At 38.8% G+C, this 24,841-nt stretch overlaps 1 protein-coding gene across 1 annotated transcript in view; it reads left to right on the top strand.

The window, feature by feature from the left end:
- PIP4P2 (phosphatidylinositol-4,5-bisphosphate 4-phosphatase 2) overlaps positions 1–24,841 on the top strand; it is a 69,243-nt gene that overhangs the window by 17,043 nt on the left and 27,359 nt on the right. The window contains exons 2-4 of the mRNA XM_006055362.4: positions 15,349–15,497; positions 23,092–23,198; positions 24,667–24,790. Of these exons, the coding sequence (XP_006055424.1) occupies positions 15,349–15,497; positions 23,092–23,198; positions 24,667–24,790 (380 nt within the window). The remainder of the gene's footprint in view (positions 1–15,348; positions 15,498–23,091; positions 23,199–24,666; positions 24,791–24,841) is intronic.

The raw sequence follows: 24,841 nt of genomic DNA, 5'->3' as shown, positions 1-24,841 counted from the left end.
ACTTTTGGGTTTTTTTTTTTTAGTGGTTTCTCAGTTTTTATATTTTAATAGGAATGGAAAAGTGGGAGCAGTAATGTTTTATTTTCGTGGGCTCCAAAATCAATTTGGACTTTGCAGCCATGAAATTAAAAGATACTTGCTCCTTGGAAGGAAAGTTACAACAAACCTAGACAACATATTAGAAAGCAGAGACATCACTTTGCTGATAATGGTTTGTATAGTCAAAGCTATGGTTTTTCCAGTAGTCATGTACTGATGTGAGAGTTGGACCACAAAGAAGGCTAAGTACCAGAGGATGGATGCTTTTAAATTGTGGTGCTGGAGAAGACTCTTGAGAGTCCCTAGGACAGGAAAGAGATCAGACCAGGTAATGCTAAAGGAAATCAACCCTGAATACTCATTGGGAGGACTGATGCTGAAGCTGAAGCTTTAATACTTTGGCTGCCTGATGCAAAGAGATGACACGTTGGAAAAGATCTTGATTCTGGGAAAGACTGAGGGCAGGAAGATAAGGGCATGACAGGATGAGATGTTTGGATGGCATCACCAACTTAAAGGACATGAGTTTGAGCAAATCCCAGGAGATAGTGAAGGACAGGGAAGTCTAGCGTGCTGCAGTTCACAGGGTCACAAAGAGTCGGACAAGACTTAGTGACTGAACAACAATAACAACTTTTGTCTATAATCTATTAATCCTTAGGTCATTTTTTTTAAATGAGTGAAATATTTCAAAATGGAAAACTATTGAGTGTAATATTATCCTTCATCTATCGTATCATCTAATTTCATCAGAGCTTAACATTATGCTGTGCTGTTTCATGTGTTTAAGCAAATAACACAGAAATCCAGTTGAGCTTGTTCCCTTCCACATACACTGAGTTGATCTCCCCATATTTTCTCATCTAAAATGCTTTAAAGCAAATTTTGGGATCAGTTATACTTCAGATCAGATCAGATCAGTCGCTCAGTCGTGTCCGACTCTTTGCGACCCCATGAATCACAGCACGCCAGGCCTCCCTGTCCATCACCAACTCCCGGAGTTCACTCAGACTCATGTCCATCCAGTCAGTGATGCCATCCAGCCATCTCATCCTCTGTCGTCCCCTTCTCCTCCTGCCCCCAATCCCTCCCAGCATCAGAGTCTTTTCCAATGAGTCAACTCTTCACATGAGGTGGCCAAAGTACTGGAGTTTCAGCTTTAGCATCATTCCTTCCAAAGAAATCCCAGGGCTGATCTCCTTCAGAATGGACTGGTTGGATCTCCTTGCAGTCCAAGGGACTCTCAAGCGTCTTCTCCAACACCACAGTTCAAAAGCATCAATTCTTCGGCGCTCAGCCTTCTTCACAGTTCAACTCTCACATCCATACATGACCACAGGAAAAACCATAGCCTTGACTAGACGGACCTTTGTTGGCAAAGTAAGGTCTCTGCTTTTGAATATGCTATCTAGGTTGGTCATAACTTTCCTTCCAAGGAGTAAGCGTCTTTTAATTTCATGGCTGCAGTCACCATCTGTAGTGATTTTGGAGCCCAGAAAAATAAAGTCTGACACTGTTTCCACTGTTTCCCCATCTATTTCCCATGAAGTGATGGGACTGGATGCCATGATCTTAGTTTTCTGAATGTTGAGCTTTAAGCCAACTTTTTCACTCTCTGCTTTCACTTTCATCAAGAGGCTTTTGAGTTCCTCTTCACTTTCTGCCATAAGGGTGGTGTCATCTGCATATCATGTATTTTAAAGCTGTGACTCATGAATACTTGTAACCTGCAAGTTGTCATTTAGCGTGTATACCTAGTTGTATGCAAAGGAGTGGCTGGCTTTCTCTCAGAAAATGAGCACAATCTGTGACAGTGAAAATGAGCTGTCTAGGAAGAGTGACAGGGGAGGAATTTGTTTTCTCCTCATGCTGTAGGAGAAGCGTCTAAATTTCTAGGCAAGTGTTTTTTTGCCTTGGAAATTATTTTTCTGTACTAAAAAAAGAGTCTCTATTTTTCTTGAAACACATACTTTCTTGGAAGCAATATTGTAAACAACAAGTTAAGAATGGAGCCATGCATACAAACAGTATGATTTCACATATATAGGGTCAGAAAAAATTCCTTTTTTCAATAAAAATAAGCATAGTAGTTGATGAAATGAGAGAAGAATATGTAATTTATTAACTGTCAATACTGGAAGGAAGTACTAGTGCCACTGATGAAATGCACTAGAATGAGGCAAAAATATTGCTTAATGAGAAATAGATGGAGCAGAAGCTTTTGTCATCCAGGAATTGGTCATTGGCAGATCACTTGGCATTTCATGCCAGTATCTCCAGTTATATAGCAGTATTTTAGAAAAGGCAGAGGAACCAGAGATCAAATTGCCAACATCTGCTGGATCATGGAAGAAGCAAGAGAGTTCCAGAAAAACATCTATTTCTGCTTTATTGACTACGCCAAAGCCTTTGACTGTGTGGATCACAAGAAACTGTGGACAATTCCAAAAGAGATGGGAATACCAGACCACCTGACCTGCCTCTTGAGAAACCAGTATGCAGGTCAGGAAGCAACAGTTTGAACTGGACATGGAACAACAGACTGGTTCCAAATAGGAAAAGGAGTACGTCAAGGCTGTATATTGTCACCGTGCTTATTTAACTTATATGAAGAGTACATTATGAGAAACTCTGGGCTGGAAGAAACACAAGCTGGAATCAAGATTGCTGGGAGAAATATCAATAACCTCAGATATGCAGATGACATCACCCTTATGGCAGAAAGTGAAGAGGAACTAAAAAGCCTCCTGATGAAAGTGAAAGTGGAGAGTGAAAAAGTTGGCTTAAAGCTCAACATTCAGAAAAAGAAGATCATGGCATCCGGTCCCATCACTTCATGGGAAATGGATGGGGAAACAGTGGAAACAGTGTCAGATTTTGTTTTTTTACAGCCATGACATTAGAAGACACTTACTCCTTGGAAGGAAAGCTGTAGCATATTCAAAAGCAGAGACATTACTTTGTCAACAAAGGTCCGTCTAGTCAAGGCTATGGTTTTTCCTGTGGTCATGTATGAATGTGAGAGTTGGACTATAAAGAAAGCTGAGCACCGAAGAATTGATGCTTTTGAACTGTGGTGTTGGAGAAGACTCTTGAGAGTCCCTTGGACTGCAAGGAGATCCAACCAGTCCATCCTAAAGGAGATCAGTTCTGGGTGTTCATTGGAAGGACTGATGCTAAAGCTGAAACTCCAATACTTTGGCCAGCTGATGCGAAGAGTTGACTCATTGGAAAAGACCCTGATGCTGGGAGGGATTGGGGGCAGGAGGAGAAGGGGACGACAGAGGATGAGATGGCTGGATGGCATCACTGATTCAATAGACATGAGTATGAGTAAACTCTGGGAGTTGGTGATGGACAGGGAGGCCTGGCGTGCTGTGATTCATGGGGTCTCAAAGAGTTGGACACAACTGAGCGACTGAACTGAATACCTTTCCTGCTCAAACTCTTCCAAAAAATTACAGATGGAAGAAAACTCTGAACTCGTTCTATGAGGCCACCATCACCCTGATAGCAAAACCAGATAAAGATATCACAAAAAATAAACTTATAAGCTAGTATCACTGATGAACATAGATGTAAGAATCCTGAACAAAATTCTAGCAATCAGAATCCAACAACACATTAAAAAGATCATACACCATGACTAAGTGGGCTTTATCCCAGGGATGCAAGGATTCTTCAATATCCGCAAATCAATCAATGTAATACACCACATTAACAAATTGAAAAATAAAAACCATATGATTATCTCAATAGATGCAGAGAAAGCCTTTGACAAAATTCAACATCCATTTATGATAAAAACTCTCCAGAAAGCAGGAATAGAAGGAACATACCTCAACATAATCAAAGCTATATATGACAAACCCACAGCAAACGTTATCCTCAATGGTGAAAAATTGAAAGCATTTCCTCTAAAGTCAGGAACAAGACAAGGGTGCCCACTTTCACCATTACTATTCAACATAGTTTTGGAAGTTTTGGCCACAGCAATCAGAACAGAAAAATAAATAAAAGGAATCCAAATTGGAAAAGAAGAGGTCAAGCTCTCACTGGTTGCAGATGACATGATCCTCTACATAGAAAACCCTAAAGACTCCACCAGAAAATTACTAGAACTAATCAATGACTATAGTAAAGTTGCAGGATATAAAATCAACACCCAGAAATCCCTTGCATTCCTATACACTAATAATGAGAAAACAGAAAGAGAAATTAAGGAAACAATTCCATTCACCATTGCAACAGAAAGAATAAAATACTTAGGAATATATCTACCTAAAGAATCTAAAGACCTATATATAGAAAACTATAAAACACTGGTGAAAGAAATCAAAGAGGACACTAACAGATGGAGAAATATACCATGTTCATGGATTGGAAGAATCAATATAGTGAAAATGAGTATACTACCCAAAGCAATCTATAGATTCAATGCAATCCCTATCAAGCTACCAACAGCATTCTTCACAGAGCTAGAACAAATAATTTCACAATTTGTATCAAAATACAAAAAACCTCGAATAGCCAAAGCGATCTTGAGAAAGAAGAATGGAACTGGAGGAATCAACCTACCTGACTTCAGGCTCTACTACAAAGCCACAGTTATCAAGACAGTATGGTACTGGCACAAAGACAGAAATATAGATCAATGGAACAAAATAGAAAGCCCAGAGATAAATCCACACACATATGGACACCTTATCTTTGACAAAGGAGGCAATATACAATGGATTAAAGACAATCTGTTTAACAAGTGGTGCTGGGAAATCTGGTCAACCACTTGTAAAAGAATGAAACTAGAACACTTTCTAACACCATACACAAAAATAAACTCAAAATGGATTAAAGATCTCAACGTAAGACCAGAAACTATAAAACTCCTAGAGGAGAACATAGGCAAAACACTCTCTGACATACATCACAGCAGGATCCTCTATGACCCACCTCCCAGAGTAAGGGAAATAAAAGCAAAAATAAACAAATGGGACCTAATTAACCTTAAAAGCTTCTGCACATCAAAGGAAACTATTAGCAAGGTGAAAAGACAGCCTTCAGAATGGGAGAAGATAATAGCAAATGAAGCAACTGACAAACAACTAATCTCGAGAATATACAAGCAACTCCTACAGCTCAACTCCAGAAAAATCAATGACCCAATCAAAAAATGGGCCAAAGAACTAAATAGACATTTCTCCAAAGAAGACATACAGATGGCTAACAAACACATGAAAAGATGCTCAACATCACTCATTATCAGAGAAATGCAAATCAAAACCACTATGAGGTACCATTTCACACCAGTCAGAATGGCTGCGATCCAAAAGTCTACAAGTAATAAATGCTGGAGAGGGTGTGGAGAAAAGGGAACCCTCTTACACTGTTGGTGGGAATGCAAACTTGTACAGCCACTATGGAGAACAGTGTGGAGATTCCTTAAAAAACTGGAAATAGAATCGCCTTATGATCCAGCAATCCCACTGCTGGGCATACACACTGAGAAAACCAGAAGGGAAAGAGACACGAGTACCCCAATGTTCATCGCAGCACTGTTTATAATAGCCAGGACATGGAAGCAACCTAGATGTCCATCAGCAGATGAATGGATAAGAAAGCTGTGGTACACATACGCAATGGAGTATTATTCAGCCATTAAAAAGAATACATTTGAATCAGTTCTAATGAGGTGGATGAAACTGGAGCCTATTATACAGAGTGAAGTAAGCCAGAAAGAAAAACACCAATACAGTATACTAACGCATATATATGGAATTTAGAAAGATGGTAACAATAACCCTGTGTACGAGACAGCAAAAGAGACACTGATGTATAGAACAGTCTTATGGACTCTGTGGGAGAGGGAGAGGGTGGGAAGATTTGGGAGAATGGCATCGAAACATGTAAAATATCATGTATGAAATGAGTTGCCAGTCCAGGTTCGACGCACAATACTGGATGCTTGGGGCTGGTGCACTGGGACGACCCAGAGGGATGGAATGGGGAGGGAGGAGGGAGGAGGGTTCAGGATGGGGAACACATGTATACCTGTGGCGGATTCATTTTGATATTTGGCAAAACTAATACAGTTATGTAAAGTTTAAAAATAAAATAAAATTAAAAAAAAAATTCTAGCAAACAGAATTTAACAACATATGAAAGGATCATACAGCATGATCAAGTGGGGTTATTCCCAAGGATGCAAGGATTTTCAATATACCCAAGTCAATCAATGTGATACTCCATATTAACAAACTGAAAGACAAAAACCATATGATCATCTCAATAGATGAAGAGAAACTTTCAACAAAATTCAATACTCATTTGTGATTATTAAAAAAAAAACCCTCTAGAAAATCAACATAGAAGCAATTACCTCAATATAGTAAAGGCCGTATATAACAAACCCACTGCAAACATTGTTCTCAGTGGTTACAAACTGAAATCATTTCCTCTAAGATCAGGAACAGGAAAAAGTTTCCCACTTTCACCACTATTATTCCACATAGTTTTGAAAGTCCTAGCCACAGCAATCAGAGAAGAAAAAGAAATAAAAGAAATTCACATTGGAGAAGAAAAATATAACTGTCACTGTTTGCAGCTGACATGATACTATACATGCTGCTGCTGCTGCTGCTGCTGCTAAGTCGCTTCAGTCGTGTCCGACCCTCAATGACCCCATGGACTGCAGCCCACCAGTCTCTTCCACCCATGGGACTTTCCAGGCAAGAGTACTGGAGTGGGGTGCCATTGCCTTCTCCAGGATACTATACATAGAAAACCCTAAAAAGGCCACCAGAAAATTCCTAGAACAAATCAATGAATACAGCAAAGGCTCAGGATATAAAATTAATACACAAAAACCCCTTGTAATCTTAAACACTAACACTGAAAAATCAGAAAGGGAAACTAAGGAAAGAATCCCATTCATCATTGTAACAAAAAGAATAAAATATCTCGGAATAAACCTACATAAAGAAACAAAAGACCTGTATGCAGAAAACTATAAGACACTGATAAAAGAAATAAAATATAACACGAACAGATGGAGAGATATAATATGTTCTTAGGTTGGAAGAAGCAATATTGTGAAAATGACTATACTGCCTAAAGCAATCTGCATATTCAATGCAATCTCTATCAAATTATCAATGGTGTTTTCATAGAACTAGGACAAAAACATTTTACAATTTGTGTGGAATCACAAAAGACCCCAAATAGCCAAAGCAATCTTTCTGAAAGAAAAACAGATTGGAGGAATCAGCCTGACTTCAGACTCTACTACAAAGCTACAGTCATCAAGACAGTATGGTATTGGCACAAAAACAGAAATATGGACCAATGGAAAAATGTATATAACCTAGAGATAAACCCACACATATGTGTGTACCTTATCTTTGAGAAAGGATGCAAGAATATACAGTGGAGAAAAGCTAGCCTCTTCAACAAGTGGTGCTGGGAAAGCTGGAGAGCTACATGTAAAACAATGAAATTAGAATACTTCCTAACACCATATACAAATAATAACACCATATACAATACAAACTCAGACTGGATTAACAACTTAAATGTAATACAATAAAGTATAAAACCTGGGTTCAATACCTGGGCCAGACAGATCCCCTAGAGAAGAAAATGGTAACCCAGTCCAGTATTCTTGCCTGGGAAATCCTAGACAGAGGAGCCTGGCAGACTACAGTCTATGGGGTTGCAAGAGTTGGACACGACTGAGCATCTAAACCACCACATGAAGCTCTTAGAAGAAAACACGGGTGTTTGAAAAGACCCTGATGCTGGGAAAGATTGAAGGCAGGAGGAGAAGGCGATTACAGAGGATGAGATGGTTGGATGGCATCACAGACTCAATGGACATGAGTTTGAGTAAACTCCGGGAGTTGGTGATGGACAGGGAGGCCTGGCCTGCTGCAGTCCACGGGGTCGCAGAGTTAGACACGACTGAGCAACTGAACTGAACTGATACTCTTTGACATAAATCACAGCAGGATCCTATCTGACCCACCTCCTAGAGTAGTGGAAACAATAACAAAGATAAACAAATAGGACCTAATTATACTTAAAAGCTTTTGCACAGCAAAAGAGACTATAAATAAGGTGAAAACACAATCTTCAGATTGGGAGAAAATAATTGTAAACAAAGCCACTGACAATGGATTAATCCCCCAAATATAAACAAAATATACATGCATGCAGCTTAATATCAGAAAAACAAATAATTCAATAAAAAAATTTGACAGAAGACCTAACAGACATTTCTCCATGGAAGACATACAGAGGGCCAATAAACACATGAAATGATGCGCAAGGTCACTCATTAGTAGGGAAATGCAAGTCAAAACTAAAATGAGGTATCATCTCACACAAATCAGAATGACCATCATTAAAAATTCTACAAATAAATGCTGGAGAAGATGTGGAGAAAAGGGAATCCTCCTGCACTGTTGGTGGAAATACAAACCTATATAGCCATTGTGGAGAACAGTATGGCGATTCCATAAAAAACTTAAGAATAAAACTACCGTATTGCCAAGCAATCCTACTACTGTACATATACCCTGAGAAAACCACAATTCAAAAAGGCACATGTGCCCCAGTGTTCATTTCAGAACTATTTACAAGAGCCAGGACATGGAATCAACCTAGATGTCCATCAACAGATGAATGGATGAAGAGGATTGGAATATTGCTCAACCATCAGTTCAGTTCAGTTCAGTCACTCAGTCGTGTCCAACTCTTTGCGACCCCATGAATCGCAGCACGCCAGGTCTCCCTGTCCATCACCAACTCCCGGAGTTCACCCAGACTCACGTCCATCGAGTCAGTGATGCCATCCAGCCATCTCATCCTCTGTAATCCCCTTATCCTCCTGCCCCCAATCCCTCCCAGCATCAGGGTCTTTTCAAATGAGTCAACTCTTTGCATGAGGTGGCCAAAGTATTGGAGTTTCAGCTTTAGCATCTGTCCTTCCAATGAACACCCAGGACTGACTCCTTTAGGATGGACTGGTTGGATCTCCTTGCAGTCCAAGGGACTCTCAAGAGTCTTCTCCAACACCACAGCTCAAAAGCATCAATTCTTTGGTGCTCAGCTTTCTTCACAGTCCAACTCTCACATCCATACATGACCACAGGAAAAACCATAGCCTTTACTAGACGGACCTTTGCTGGCAAATAAAATGGAACAAATTTGAGTCTGTTGTAGAGAGGTGCATGAACCTAGGGTGAAATGAAACAAATAACGTATATTAAAACATATATATGGAATCTAGAAATAGAGTACTGCTGAACTTATTTGCATGCAAGAAATGGAGACACAGATGTAGAGAATAATCTTGTGGCAAGGAAAACAGAGAATGGGGCAAATTGGGAAAATAGCATTGACATACATACATGATCATGCGTGAAACAGATTGCTAGTGAGAAGCTGCTATATGATACAGGGAGCCCTGTCTGGAGCTGGGACAGACAGAAGGTGTATATATATATATATATCAGATCAGATCAGTCACTCAGTCGTGTCCGACTCTTTGCGACCCCATGAATCGAAGCACGCCAAGCCTCCCTGTCCAACACCAACTCCCGGAGTTCACTGAGACTCACATCCATCGAGTCAGTGATGCCATCCAGCCATCTCATCCTCTGTCGTCCCCTTCTCCTCCTGCCCCCAATCCCTCCCAGCATCAGGGTCTTTTCAAATGAGCCAACTCTTCACATGAGGTGGCCAAAGTACTAGAGTTTCAGCTTTAGCATCATTCCTTCCAAAGAAATCCCAGGGCTGATCTCCTTCAGAATGGACCGGTTGGATCTCCTTGCAGTCCAAGGGACTCTCAAGAGCCTTCTCCAACACCACAGTTCAAAAGCATCAATTCTTCGGTGCTCAGCCTTCTTCACAGTCCAACTCTCACATCCATACATGACCACAGGAAAAACCATAGCCTTGACTAGACGGACCTTTGTTGGCAAAGTAATGTTTCTGCTTTTGAATATGCTATCTAGGTTGGTCATAACTTTCCTTCCAAGGAGTAAGCGTCTTTTAATTTCATGGCTGCAGTCACCATCTGCAGTGATTTTGGAGCCCAGAAAAATAAAGTCTGACACTGTTTCCACTGTTTCCCCATCTATTTCCCATGAAGTGATGGGACTGGATGCCATGATCTTAGTTTTCTGAATGTTGAGCTTTAAGCCAACTTTTTGACTCTCCACTTTCACTTTCATCAAGAGGCTTTTTAGTTCCTCTTCACTTTCTGCCATTAGGGTGGTGTCATCTGCATATCTGAGGTTATTGATATTTCTCCCAGAAATCTTGATTCCAGCTTGTATTTCTTCCAGTCCAGCGTTTCTCATGATGTGCTCTGCATATAAGTTAAATAAACAGGGTGACAATATACAGCCTTGACATACTCCTTTTCCTATTTGGAACCAGTCTGTTGTTCCATGTCCAGTTCTAACTGTTGCTTCCTGACCTGCATACAAATTTCTCAAGAGGCAGGTCAGGTGGTCTGGTATTCCCATCTCTTTCAGAATTGTCCACAGTTTATTGTGATCCACACAGTCAAAGGCTTTGGCATAGTCAATAAAGCAGAAATAGATGTTTTTCTGGAACTCTCTTGCTTTTTCCATGGTCCATCGGATGTTGGCAATTTGATCTCTGGTTCCTCTGCCTTTTCTAAAACTAGCTTGAACATCAGGAAGTTCACGGTTCACATATTGCTGAAGCCTGGCTTGGAGAATTTTAATCATTATATATATATATATATATATATATATATATATATATATATATATATAATCATGACTGATTTTCATTGTTGTATAGCAGAAACCAACACAATGTTGTAAAGCAATTTTCCTCCAAGTAAAAAATAAATTAAAAAAATAAAATTTAGTAATTTAGTGGAACATAATTGAAACATGACTTCCAAGAGGGACCAACCAGCTGGTGCTGATGTCTCTGAGCTCTGGAGAAAGATTTTATATACCTGGGGAACATGCTGCGAGTCCCTTCTTTTTTCTTTAACCTTGCAGTTTCTGTTTTATTACCTCCTATTAACAGAATATAACCTGCAGACAACTGGCAAAGAAAAAATGTGGTTTGCAGAGTTTTAGTTCCAGTATGACAAAGTGTAGAATGTGAATTTGCAGCTGAGAGTTGATAACCTAATAGCTAGCTCATTTACCTTGCAAACTGGCTTTAGCCAGATGGATCCTTCTGAGAGAATAATGGTTCTAGAAGAACCAAGGAGTCTCTTGGAATAATCTTATTCCTTTGGTTTCAGAGAGGGTAGGAACAGAAGGTGGTCTTCCCTTTCTTTGTGTTGAGCTGGACTGGAGACATTTTATACAGAAAGTACATATTCCATAGCACCTGGGTGCACCCTGTCCCTATCTTTACTCTTTACAAAGATCCTATGGAGGAGATAAAGCCAGAGTTTTACTTACTGGCTGGTTCTTTATACTTTTCTTGCTCATCTTATAATCATAGTGTTATAAAATATCTCTTAGTTTAATCTGATGTTACTTTTCAATTCCGATACAATATCTTTGTCAAGAGCCTGAATGACTGCATATAAAGAGTATATTAGTGGAGTAAGTGAATTAAACTGGACAATATTGTCATTGCAGAGATTTATAAAGGGATAACTGAGGTAATAAAGACCAGAGTTCTACAGCAAAATATTTTCAACCTTTAAAATGCTGTATCTGGGTACATCTGGTAAAAAATGAAGTAGGGATTATTTTACCAGAATGACTTAGCTGGAAAGAGGGACTCTTTTGGCATGAAATAGATACATTTCAGGTCATTGTTTATGATGGGAAAGTGTAATTTGATCACTTTGGGTTTACAGAATAATAATGGCTCTTTTTGAGTGCTTTAAGGAAGACCATTATGTGTGCCTTGTGGTCTATATTGTTTTATCGAATCTGTTTTTCTATGAAATTTTTATCATGAACTAATTGTTTATTCATATCATATTCTAATCTTCATTTTCCCTGAGTATTCTTTCTTATCCCCAAATCCCCTTTAACTAGTCCTTATGTCTTTTCCATATGTTAAATCATTATTCATTAAGAGAGGTAGCTTTCATCATGGAGAGACCTCTAGGCAAGAGTCAGCTCTTGGTTTTGCTGAAGTGCTGTATAAAACTCTATCCAAAAGGTAGAATTTTAGGGCTTCAGTTTTATCTTCCATAAAATTAATAAATTAGGCTATGTATTAGACTAAGATTGCATAAATTTCTAACATTGTATAATTCTGGAACTTTGTAGGGGGTGGTTTCAGGTTTGAAGACTACTGCTCTAATAAATACTGTTCATATGGAGGAAAAAGATTTTTCACGTAGACAACCTCCATAGAAAAAATGATCATTGTTTAAATAACAAGTAAGACTCTTCCAAAATGAAGAACTTTTGTGTCTCTTAATATCCAACGATCCCACATTCTGAAATTGCCATGGACTTTTTATCCAGGGCAGACATTTAAAATAGATATAATAGTGGTGATTTGTTGGCTGCTTTAAAGTGAAAGGAAATAAAATGAACAATCTAAGTTGCTGATTACTGCAGTTTTACAGACTGTGACACAAATTTCTAGAATTACAAGTCCTTTTCAAGAGGAGTTGTAGTTGTAGGTGAAGGTTTCCTTAAGATAAAAGTACAAGATATATCTCTAAATCAGTTTAGGGCTGAAATAATGGACAGAAAATTGAATCGGTAGGCCTGAAAGTACTGTTTAGTGGAGCAATTAGGCTGAAATGTATCTGTCATTCTATTGATCTCTTGGATTGATTGTACTTATCTGGTGGACCAGGCCAGTGTCTCCTAATCCCCTCCCTGTCTGTGCATGTTTTGGAGAGGTTAGTCTACATATAGGAGAAAGCCTTTTTCACAGTCAAGCTGTGCTCTGGTGCTAGGATCCCAGCTCCTCTTTAAGGAGAGTGGTGGTAATATATTTAGTGTCACTTTCCCAAGAGAAATAGATGAGTCCATTAAATTTCAATGATTCACTTATTCACCCACCATTCATTCCATAAATGTGTAGTGAGCATCTGCCATAGACCAGGCACTATGACAAGCACTGAATCTGACCTGAGCAAGTCAGATATGGCCCTGGCCTCGTGGAGGCTTTAGTCTCTCCCATAAGTCCCATTAGACTTCTCATCCTCACTCATTCTTTACACACTCCTTCAATTTCCCAAACCTCCAGAAGGTTTGAGCATATTTTTGTCATTGAAAGTTTTTCTTTTTTTACAGGGTAAAAATTATGTAGTGCAAATCTTAAAGGAAAAGTTCACAGGATTTTGTTGGCTCTGATAGAATTCAAATGCTTCAGAAGATCAACCATTGAAATCTTTAGGAGATTCCATTGAGCAAAACTTGCCTGTTGAAATGGATGGATTTTACCATCCTTATTTGTGGCTTTCATATGTGGCCTTTCCCCCTCATCCTCAAGGCAAAAGAAGAAGCTTTTATTAATAATGGTATTGCTAATATTATTAAAACAATATTTATTGTTGCATATCAGGCAGTGTGTCTTGAATTTCTAGTAAGGTGTGTATTCTATTTGCCAGGACAATGCTTTCTTTATTGAGTTCTGATAAAGTAATCTGCAAATTGCAAGGGCTCAAATGTACTGCTAACACATTGATCCTTTAACCCATTTTTTTCTTCTTCATTAATACATTACAGGTCACTGTGTATCAGCCTTAAATTCTTCCAAGGATTTAAAACTATTTTTATAATTTAGATACCTATAGCTTCTTTTTAAGTTCAGTGTTTGGCAGAATTCTGGTATAAGCCTCCCAGAGATGTGTGCATATTATCATTTCCAATGTGGCCTGTTTCAGAGCCTTGGCTGCTGCAGAAATTTGGCTTATTATGAATATTTGAATGAATATCATTTGTTGCTAATCCTTTTTAAGTCTAAAAATATCTCCATGATGTACCCCAAGCATGCCAGGTGGTAATATGTAGTATTTTGAACATACCATAATGTGCTGTTCTCTAACTCAGTTCTATCAGCTCAAAGTATCACAGAGTTCAGAATCTAATCCAGTGGATAGAAAAATCTCTATTTCAAAAATATCTCCTTTCATGATTAGCTACAATGATTGTATTTTATAGTGTCACAGAAGCCTCTGAACATATCAGTTCTCTTTACCAGGGATTCAATCATGTATTGAGGTGTAGCCTTTTCTAGATGGCCTGTGACAAGACCTTGCCTTGAAAGGGCCTCCTATGCCTGCAGTTAAGATAGCCACACGATGAGGTTAGGCAAGTCCCCTTTAGAAATTCCATCCTGGTATAGTATAGTTAATTTCCTTTCCTCTGACTTTTGTAACAAATAATACTTCTGGTTGAGGAACACAATTCTGAAGTTGGGCTTCTACCCTCTACCCAATCACCCAATCAGTCAACTTAAGGACTCTCAGAAAACAGTGTGTCTGTGTGTGTGCGTGTATGTTTGTGTGTGTGTGCTTGTGTATCTTTGTATTCTGGGAATTTTCAAACACACACAAAATAGTAAGAACAAAATATCTTCTGTGTCTTTATATTCATAAATATCATCATTTTGCTGCTTTTATTTCATCTACTAAACCACTTTTTTCTTGCAGCATTTCTACTAAATCCCAGGTAACATATTTTTACCCATAAATACTTTGAAGCATTTCCTAGAATTTTAATGTTAGGTGAAAGTTTGAGGCAAAAATTGTTGAATTTACTTCATTCTTGTTTTCGTCTGAAACTAGCGTAGTTCCATTAAATTAGAACATGTTCCTTGTTGATAAGTTTAGTTTTCCTAAGTTCATTTTTAGCTCTTCTTGTCATACTCAGCAGTTATTACACTGGTTCTAGTATAAACAGAGCTCAGCAACTACACAATTTATGCATATATATAAGTGATTTAGAAACTCTGTCCTCATTGACTATTTCTGTTTCATAGGAGTCAGATCATTAGTGTAAGATTTTTTACTTTAGACATAAATCATCACTTTCCTATTATAAACTCTAGGCATTTGCACATGGGAATGGAGTGGATGGTTTGAGAATAGGCTAATAAAAGATGTGAACCCAGGTAAGTGTGATTTGGATTTTAGGAGTTAGGAATTATTCTACTTTACGATATAGTTCTATGTGTGTTTCTGTTCTGAAACTATATAATGTTGGCCAGCTTTAAAAACATAAAGAACCGGAGATATGTATTAATAGTTTCCTGCTTTACTTCTATTGCTCATATGCTCAAATCAGTCGTAATAGCTCTGAGACTCTGATTCGGTGGCTACTGTCTTTTCAGCGGAACTCCCGCCTCCATATACAGCCATTGTCAGCCCAGATGCCAGCGGAATCCCAGTCATAAACTGCCGTGTGTGCCAGTCTCTCATCAATTTGGATGGCAAGCTTCACCAGCATGTGGTTAAGTGCACAGTTTGCAATGAAGCTACGGTAAGTGGGGATTTTCGTTAATAAAGCCCAAATTATTATTTAAAACCTTCTCCCTAAAAAAGTGTGTCAATAATGTTATTTAAAAGTAGATGTGGGCTGGATACAGAAATGGCCTTTTTTTTTTTTTTTTCACGTTTCTGTCTTCTCTCTGGCTGTTTCTCTTTTATCATACAAGGATGCCTCCAGTGTTTAAAGCTAACTCCATTATGAAAATTTCATGAGGAATTATTTAAGTGTAATGCCATTTGGCTCTTTATTTTCAAAAATGAGGCTGAATGTGAACAATCGTTTATAATTATCTTCAGTGTTATCCACATCGCAACTGAATCTATTCTGGTTTTTACGGAAATGAAATATACTGAAGTTCCCTATAAATGTGGACTTTGTACTTCTTATGTGGAAAATTATTTAAACTTGTTTACACCTGTAGGATATATAGTTTTTCTGGGACTTTGTGAGTTTGTTACTGACATTTGTGTTGAAGTGCTTATTAACATCTTGTATATTATTCCATTTTTCATATTAAATTTAGTGAAATATTTTTAAAAATTGAAGGGCATTTTTTTTCCTGAACTTTGGGAAGAGCAACTAAATTTTAAGTAAGATTTTTAAGATTTTAAGTAATAAACTGGTCAAGTGTATACTGGTTAAATTAAATATATTTCTGCTTTCATGGTTAGGCTTTAGTTTTAAATTTTCAATCTCAAAATTTGAAATTAATTAATAATTTTATTTTTGGCATTTGAATTTTTTTCTCCTTAGAAAAAGTCTTTAAAAAGTCAATCAATGATTATTGTGTCTCTAAGAACCATAAAAGATGAATATGGGGGACTTTATATGTTTTATGGAAAAGTCATAAGATAAAACCTTCAGTCATGAAGCAATATATTTCATTTTTATAAGGGATATCATTTAGGGAACTTTATTTTATAAATAAATCATACCTACTAAACTATTTTCTTTTTCAGTTGAACACTTAAATGTACGTACATGCTAAGTCACTTCATTTGTGCTTCACTCTTTCCAGAGGAGCCTCTGGACTGTTGCCTGCCAGGCTCCTCTGTCCATGGGATTCTCCAGGCACGAGTACTGGAGTGGGTTGCCATGCCCTGCTCCAGGGTTTCTCCCCAACCCAGGGTTTGAACCCGCATCTCTTACCTCTCCTGTATTGGCAGGCAGGTTCTTTATCACTAGTGCTACCTGGGAAGCCTGAGAGCATTCCTTAAAGTGTTGGGTTCTCTTTTTCCACCTTATTTTCCTCCCTTGTAATACTACTAATTCCATACAAGACAATCTAATTAAACATAATTCATTTTCTCTAGCATATTCACAATTATTTATGTTTCTTTATTAGGGGTAGTAATCATGTAAAGTGTTAGTTGCTCAGTCGTGTCCAGCTCTTTGCCACCTGAAGGACTATAGCCCACCAGGCTCTTCTGTCCACAAAATACTCCAGGCAAGAATATTGGGAGTGGGCTGCTATTCCCTTCTCCAGGGGATCTTCCCAACCCAAGGATCAAACCCAGGTCTACCTGCATTGCGGGCAGATCCTTTACCATCTTAATGGGAGAAAGCAAAGAGGAATTAAAGAACCTCTTGATGAAAATGAAAGGGGAGTGTGAGAAAGATGGCTTAAAACTCACCATTCAAAAAACTAAGATCATGGCATCTGGTCCCATCACTTCATGGCAAATAGATGGGGGGAAATGGAAACAGTGACAGACTTGATTTTCTTGGGCTCCAAAGTGACATCAGATGGTGACTGCAGCCATGAAATTAAGACACTTGCTCCTTGGAAGAAAAACTATGAGAAACCTAGACAGCATATTTTAAAAAGCAGACACATCACTTTGCCTACAAAGGTCCCTCTAGTCAAAGCTATGGTTTTTCCAGTATCCATGTAAGGAGGTGAGAGTTGGACCATAAAGAAGTCTGAGCAACAAAGAATTGGTGCTTTTGAACTGTGGTGCTGGAGAAGACTCTTGAGAGTCCCTTGGACAGCAAGGGGATCAAACCAGTCAATCCTAAAGGAAATCAGCTCTGAATTTTCATTGGAAGGACTGATGCTAAAGCCTAAACTCCAATACTTTGGCCACCTGATGCTAAGAGCTGACTCACTGGGAAAGACCCTGATGCTGGGAAAGATTGAAGGTAGGAGGAGAAGGGGATGACAGAGGAGGAGATGGTTGGATGGCATCATTGACTTGATGGACGTGAATTTGAGCAAACTCTGGGAGATAGTAAAAGACAGGGAAGCCTGGCGTGCTGCAGTCCAAGTGGTCACAGTCAGTCAGACATATCTGAGTGACTGAACAACAACCAATCATATAAAAATTCCAGCCCAGTTTTCTTTATGTCCAGAAGTAGCTTATTATAGCCAAATTTTATTGATCCTATATGAACTCATCACTTCAGAGAACCGGATTTAGACTGTTGGTTAAATCCACAGTGACACATCTATCAGGGGAATCACTATCTCTGGCAGCTGTAGCCTTATAAAATCTATTTCTTAAAATATGAAGCTTGAAAGTCAAAATTGCTTCTTGATCCATGGACTGCAGAATGGATGTTGTGTTAGCAAGCATGAAAAACAACTTAATTTTATTGTACATCTCCATAAGAGCTCTTGGGTGACCAGGTGCATTATCAATAGGAGGTAGTATTTTGAAAGGAATTTTTTTTTCAGCTGTAGGTTTCAACAGTGGACTTAAAATGTTCAATAAACCATTCTGTAAATAGATGTGCTGTCGTCCAGACTTTGTTCTAGTGGCAGTGCGGTTTTAGCATAATTCTTTAAGGGCCCTGGGATTTTCAGAACGGTAAATGAGCATTGGTTTCGACTTAGTCACCAGCTGCATTAGCCCCTAACAAGAGAGTCAGCCTGTCCTTTGAAGATTTGAAATCAGGCACTATTTTCTCCTTTTTGTCTATGAAGATCCTGCTGCTGCTTCTGCTGCTAAGTTGCTTCAGTCGTGTCCGACTCTGTGCGACCCCACAGACGGCAGCCCATCAGGCTTCCCCGTCCCTGGGATTCTCCAGGCAAGAACACTGGAGTGGGTTGCCATTTCCTTCTCCAATGCATGAAAGTGAAAAGTGAAAGTGAAGATCCTAGATGACATGTTTTTACTATATAGGGAAGTAGAAAATATGTTGAAACTATGTTGCTTAGTGTAGCCACTTTCATTAATTAGCTTAGCTAGATCTTCTGATGGAGAAGGCAATGGCAACCCACTCCAGTACTCTTGCCTGGAAAATCCCATGGATGGAGGAACCTGGTGCGCTGCAGTCCATGGGGTCGCGAAGAGTCGGACATGACTTAGCGACTTCACTTTCACTTTTCACTTTCATGCATTGGAGAAGGAAATGGCAACCCACTCCAGTGTTCTTGCCTGGAGAATCCCAGGGACGGGAGCCTGGTGGGCTGCCATCTATGGGGTCGCACAGTCGGACATGACTGAAGTGACTTAGCAGCAGATCTTCTGAATAGCTTGCTGCAGTTTCTACATCAGAACTTGTTACTTTACCTTGCAATTTTTTTTTTTACTGAAGTATGATTTACAATGTTGTATTAGTTTGAAAGTGAAACTGAAAGTCTCTCAGTTGTGTCCGACTCTTTGCGACCCCATGGACTGTACAGTCCATGGAATTCTCCAGGCCACAATACTGGAGTGGGTAGCCTTTCCCTTCTCCAGGGGATCTTACAAACCTAGGGGTCAAACCCAGGTCTCCCTAATGGCAGGCGGACTCTTTACCAGCTGAGCCACCAGAGAAGCCCAAAAATACTGGAGTCGGGAGCCTATCCCTTCTCCAGTGGATCTTCCTGACCCAGGTATCAAACCAGGGTCTCCTGCATTGCAGGGGCATTCTTTACCAGCTGAGACACTTTGAAGTGTATAGCAAAGTGATTCTCATATATATATATATATATATATATATATATATACACAAATTTTCATCTTCATTTACTTTATAGGTTATTATAAAATATTGAGTGTATTCTCTGTGCTATACAGTTGGTACTTATTGGTTATCTGTTTTATATATGGTATGTGTGTATATTTAATCCAAAACTCCTAATTTATCCTTCATTCCTCCACCTTTTCCACTTTGATGACCATCAGTTTGTTTTCTACGTCTATGGGTCTATTTATATTTTGCATATAACTTCATTTGTATCATTTTTTTCAGACTCCATGTACAAACAATAATGTATGATATGAGCCTTTTTTTTTTTGCCTGACATTTCACTTAGTATGATAATGTCTAGGGCCATCCATGTGGCTGCATATGGCATTATTTATTCTTTTTATGGCTGGGTAACATTCCATTGTCAGTCAGTCAGTTGCTCAGTCATGTCCCACCAGGCTCCTCTGTCCATGGAATTCTCTAGGCAAGAATACTGGAGTGGGCTGCCATTGCCTTCTCCAGGGGATCTTCCCAACCCATGGAGAACCCCTGGTTCAATCCAGGATAGAACCCGAATCTCCTGCATTGCAGGGAGATTGTTTACTGTCTGAGCCACCAGGGAAGCTCTGTCAACATGTTTACTTAGTGGTAAATATGAATTTAGAGAAATTAATGCAACTTCTGGTTCTTGATACTTTATATTCTATAGCAATATATTCTGGATATTTTATATTGTCAGATTCTATTATAATATAGTTTAATAAATTACAGTTGACTTATTGCTGACTTATACATATTTCTACCAAGGTTATTTACTTAAAATTTTTAAATCTTAAAAAAAATACATGTTGTAGACTTATAGAAAGCTAGAAAAATAATAGTACATAGTATGGAGAATTCCCATAGGGTAGGCTCTTTACCCACATTCTGTAAATATTGATATTTTACAAAGTAGCTTTCTGTCTCCAAATAAATAAATAATTTTTAAAGAACCTTTTAAGGTAATTGTGGACATGGTGCACTTCAAGCCCTAAATATTTTAATGTGAATATCCTTAAAAAAATAAAAAGAGCATTCACGTATATAATTATAGTAAATTATAAAATCAGAAATTAACATTGATATAGTACTGTTATCTAATCTTTTGACTTAATTCATGATTTTTTAAATATTTATTTTTATTTATTTATTTGGCTGTGCTGGGTCTTAGTTGTAGCACACGGGACCTTTAGTTGTGCACATGGGATCTAGCTCCCTGGCCAGTTATCAAATCCCAGCTCTGTGCAGAGTCTTAGCCGTTGGACCACTGGGAGTGTCCTGAGTTAATTCATGTTTGCCCAATTGTTTGAGTGAAAAAAGAAAATCAGATGCAGAAGTCAATTAAAAAATATTTTTAAAATTTAAATACATTGAATATGTTATATAATATATAAATATAAGTATAAATATATTTAATATTATTAAAATTATAAAAATATATAGAAATTATATGTTGCATTTGGTTATCATGTTTCTTTAATCTTCCTTAATCTGAAATTTAGTCTTTGTCTTCTATTGCCTTGAAAATTTTGAAGAGTACAGGTAAGATATTCTGTAGAATGTTCCTTGTTAGGGTTTGTCTGGTGCTCTCTCATGATTAGATTCAGCTTATACATCTTTGGGAAGTATGCCACAGGAGTGGTGTTCTGTTCCTCTCTCTGCACCATAGCTTATTTACTTTAACAAGCTTACATCCTTCTAATGAAAGGAGTGTTTTCTTTAGTGTTACTTAGTCTAGCTTTTAAATTTACTGTGAAGAAATACTTGCATTAAGAGCTATAATAAGTTTCAAATTTGTGATAAGCTCCTCTTTCCCTACTATTCTTCTTGAGCTTGCTTTCCTCGGACATGTGCAAAAACCCTTGGCCAGGCAGATAGATGATCCTGTCTTGTGAACTTCAAATGGAAAACAATTCCAGGCCAATACAAACTAATTTTGAAACATGCCCTTCATAATTCAATCTCTGCAGTCCCCCAAATTTTATAGAGTGTTTCCAAATACTTGAGCTGTTTAAAATCACCTATGATTCATTGCTAATTATTAGAGAAATACACATCAAAACTACAATTTGGTACCACTTCACACCTGTCAGAATGGCCATTATTAAAAAGACTACAAATAATAATTGCTGGAGAGGGTGTGGAGAAAAAGGGACCCTCATGCACTGTTTGGAGAAGGCAATGGCCACCCACTCCAGTACTCTTGCCTGGAAAATCCCATGGACAGAGGAGCCTGGTAGGCTGCAGTCCATGGGGTTGCAAAGAGTCAGACACGACTGAGCAATTTCATTTTCACTTTTCACTTTCATGCATTGGAGAAGGTAATGGCAACCCACTCCGGTGTTCTTGCCTGGATAATCCCAGGGATGTCGGAACCTGGTGGGCTGCCGTCTATGGGGTCGCACAGAGTCGGACACGACTGAAGTGACTTAGCAGCAGCAGCATGCACTGTTAGTGGGAATGGAAACCAGTGCAGCCACTATGGAAAAGAGTGTGGGAGGTTCATCAAAAAAACTAAAATCAGAGTTGCCATATGATCAAGCAGTTCTACTCTTGGGCATATATCTAGTCATATATCTAAACTGGAAAGGTAGAATAGCAGCACTGTTTACTATAGCCAAGACATGGAAACAGTCTAAATGTCCACTGATGGACGGATGGATACAGAAGAGGTGAGATATACATATGTCTAGACCTAGAGATTACCATACTAAGGGAAGTAAGTCAGAAAGACAAAGGCAAACACCATCTGATGCCATTTACATGTGGCGAGTCTGAGACATGATACAAATGAAACTACCTACAAAGCAGAAACAGACTCACAGACATGGAGGACAGACTTGCGCTTGTCAAAGGGCAGGGGGTTGGAAGGGAAGGACTGGGAGGTTGGGACTAGCAGATGCGAACTCTTAGATCTAGCAGGGGTCCCCAGCGTCCCCAGCCCCCGGGCCACGGACTGGCGCTGGTCTGTGGCCTGTCAGGAACTGGGCCACGCTGCAGGAGGTGAGTGCGGCAGGGTGAGCAAAGCTCCCTCTATATTTGCAGCTGCTCCCCATCGCTCATGTTATTGCCTGAATTCCACCTCTTGTCAGATCAGCAACAGGATAATAAATGTAATACACCCGAAACATCCGGCACTGCACCCTCCCCCCAGTCTATGGAAAAATTGTCTTCCACAAAACGAGCACCTGGTACCAAAAAGGATGGGGACCGCTGATATGTATGATGGGTACACAAGGCACTACTGTATAGCACAAGGGACTACATTCACTACTCTGTCAGCAAACCATGATGGAATAGAATATGAAACATTCCATCAACAAACCATGATGGAAGAGAATATGAAACATTCATCAACAAACCATGATGGAAGAGAATATGAAAAAGAATATGTATGTGTATGACCAAGTCACTTTGCTGTACAGTGGAAGTTAACACAATGTTGCGAATCAACTATATTTCAATAAAATCAATCATTTATGATGTAATTTTCCTTAATTTATACTTCGGTAGCACTATGTGCTAGCACTTTTGGTAGCACCAAAAAGCTTAAGATTTTTAGGATTCATTTCCTCTTTATACACAAGCAAGCTTTGGCAATCTGTACTTCAGTTAATTCGCTTTGTTTGTATTTTCTTCTCTTATCTAGCCAATCAAAAATCCCCCAACAGGGAAGAAATACGTTAGATGCCCTTGTAATTGTCTCCTCATTTGTAAGGACACATCACGGCGAATAGGATGTCCAAGACCCAATTGGTAAGACATAAAGATTCATCTATTCATTCATTTGTTCATTTGACAAGTCCTTATTAAAGATTCATTATGTGGCAGGGTTTGTTCTAAACAGTCTTTATCTTCAAGGTAATTATAAGACCTTCAATATTTTTTCTTTGTTAAAGGAGTGATACTGCTTAGTTTGAAATTAATGGTTACAAGTATTCATAAACCAATATTCTTGAATGAACAATTCAAGTTATCTTGATGTTATATAAGTATTTAATGCACTGTAATAAATCAGTGACTCATTATATTTAACTAAAAATAACTGATTAGTTTATCTTTGAACATTTGACATATTTCATCTTAATTTGGAAGTGTTTTAGTAATCATTGTGCACTTTGCCACATGTTAATACACTAGTCTTTGCTAAGTATGAGTGAGTGAGTGAGTGAAGTTGCTCAGTCGTGTCCGACTCTTTGCTACCCCATGGACTGTAGCCCACCAGGCTCCTCTGTCCATGGGATTTTCCAGGCAACGATACTGGAGTGGGTTGCCATTTCCTTCTCCAGGAGATCTTCCCAACCCAGGGATTGAACCCAGGTCTCCCGCATTGTAGGCAGATGCTTTACCATCTGAGTCACCAGGGAAGTCCTTGCTAAGTATAATCTACTTAAATAAATTCTATAGTTATTTGCCCCTGCCAAATGCCATATGGAGTGCCCCAACAGGAGTATATCAAAACCTTAACTGTATTTTTTCCCTGTGATTTCTGTCATTTTTAATGTTAGTCAGTTGAAACCCTATCTAATGGTAACTGGGAAAACAGAAAGGAAAGGAGCCTACCATTTTCTTTTCTGTCCAACTCTTATTAAATACATACTAAGGAGTACTGGCCTACCCAGAAAAATTTGGTTTGACTCAGCACTTTGGTATCTTCATGGCACACATATAAATGTTAATTTATATCAAACTCAAGTTGTCTTCCTAGATAGGATAAGATAAGGTAAGATGAGGAATGATAAGATTTGAAATTATATGGAGCAGTTAAATGGTTCCTAAGGGCTTCCCTGGTGGTTCAGAGGTTAAAGTGTCTGCCTGCAATGTGGGAGACCCAGGTTCGATCCCTGGGTCAGGAAGATCCCCTGGAGAAGAAAATGGCAACCCACTCCAGTACTCTTGCCTGAAGAATCCCATGGAGGGAGGAGCCTGGTAGGCTACAGTCCATGGAGTCGCAAAGACTCGGACTCAACTGAGTGACTTCACTATATTCACTCACTAAGGTGATTTGATTAGGTCCAATTCCATCTTATTTTGTTACTTTTAAAATATTGACTATTGCTATTTTCTATGATTTTGGCCCTAAAAGCTGAAACTTAATTCACTTAATTTATAAAGCAAGAGTATCTTATTTTCAATGCTGTATCACATGTTTGGGCCCTATATTATAGGTTTTGCCCTCTCTCCATTTGTGGGATAATGAGGTTTTCCCTTTCTCTTTCCACAGTAGACGCATAATTAACCTTGGCCCAGTAATGCTTATTTCTGAAGAGCAGCCCGCTCAACCTGCATTGCCCGTGCAACCAGAAGGTACAAGGGTCGTGTGTGGGCACTGTGGAAACACATTCCTGGTATGTAACAAGACATCTGTCAGAGACATCAATCTGTTCAATGTAGGTCAT

Source organism: Bubalus bubalis, chromosome 15, assembly GCF_019923935.1.
Source record: "Bubalus bubalis isolate 160015118507 breed Murrah chromosome 15, NDDB_SH_1, whole genome shotgun sequence".
Classification (NCBI taxonomy): Eukaryota; Metazoa; Chordata; class Mammalia; order Artiodactyla; family Bovidae; genus Bubalus; species Bubalus bubalis.
The sequence above is the reverse complement of the archived record's forward strand: the minus strand, read 5'-3'. Positions and strand labels throughout refer to the sequence as shown.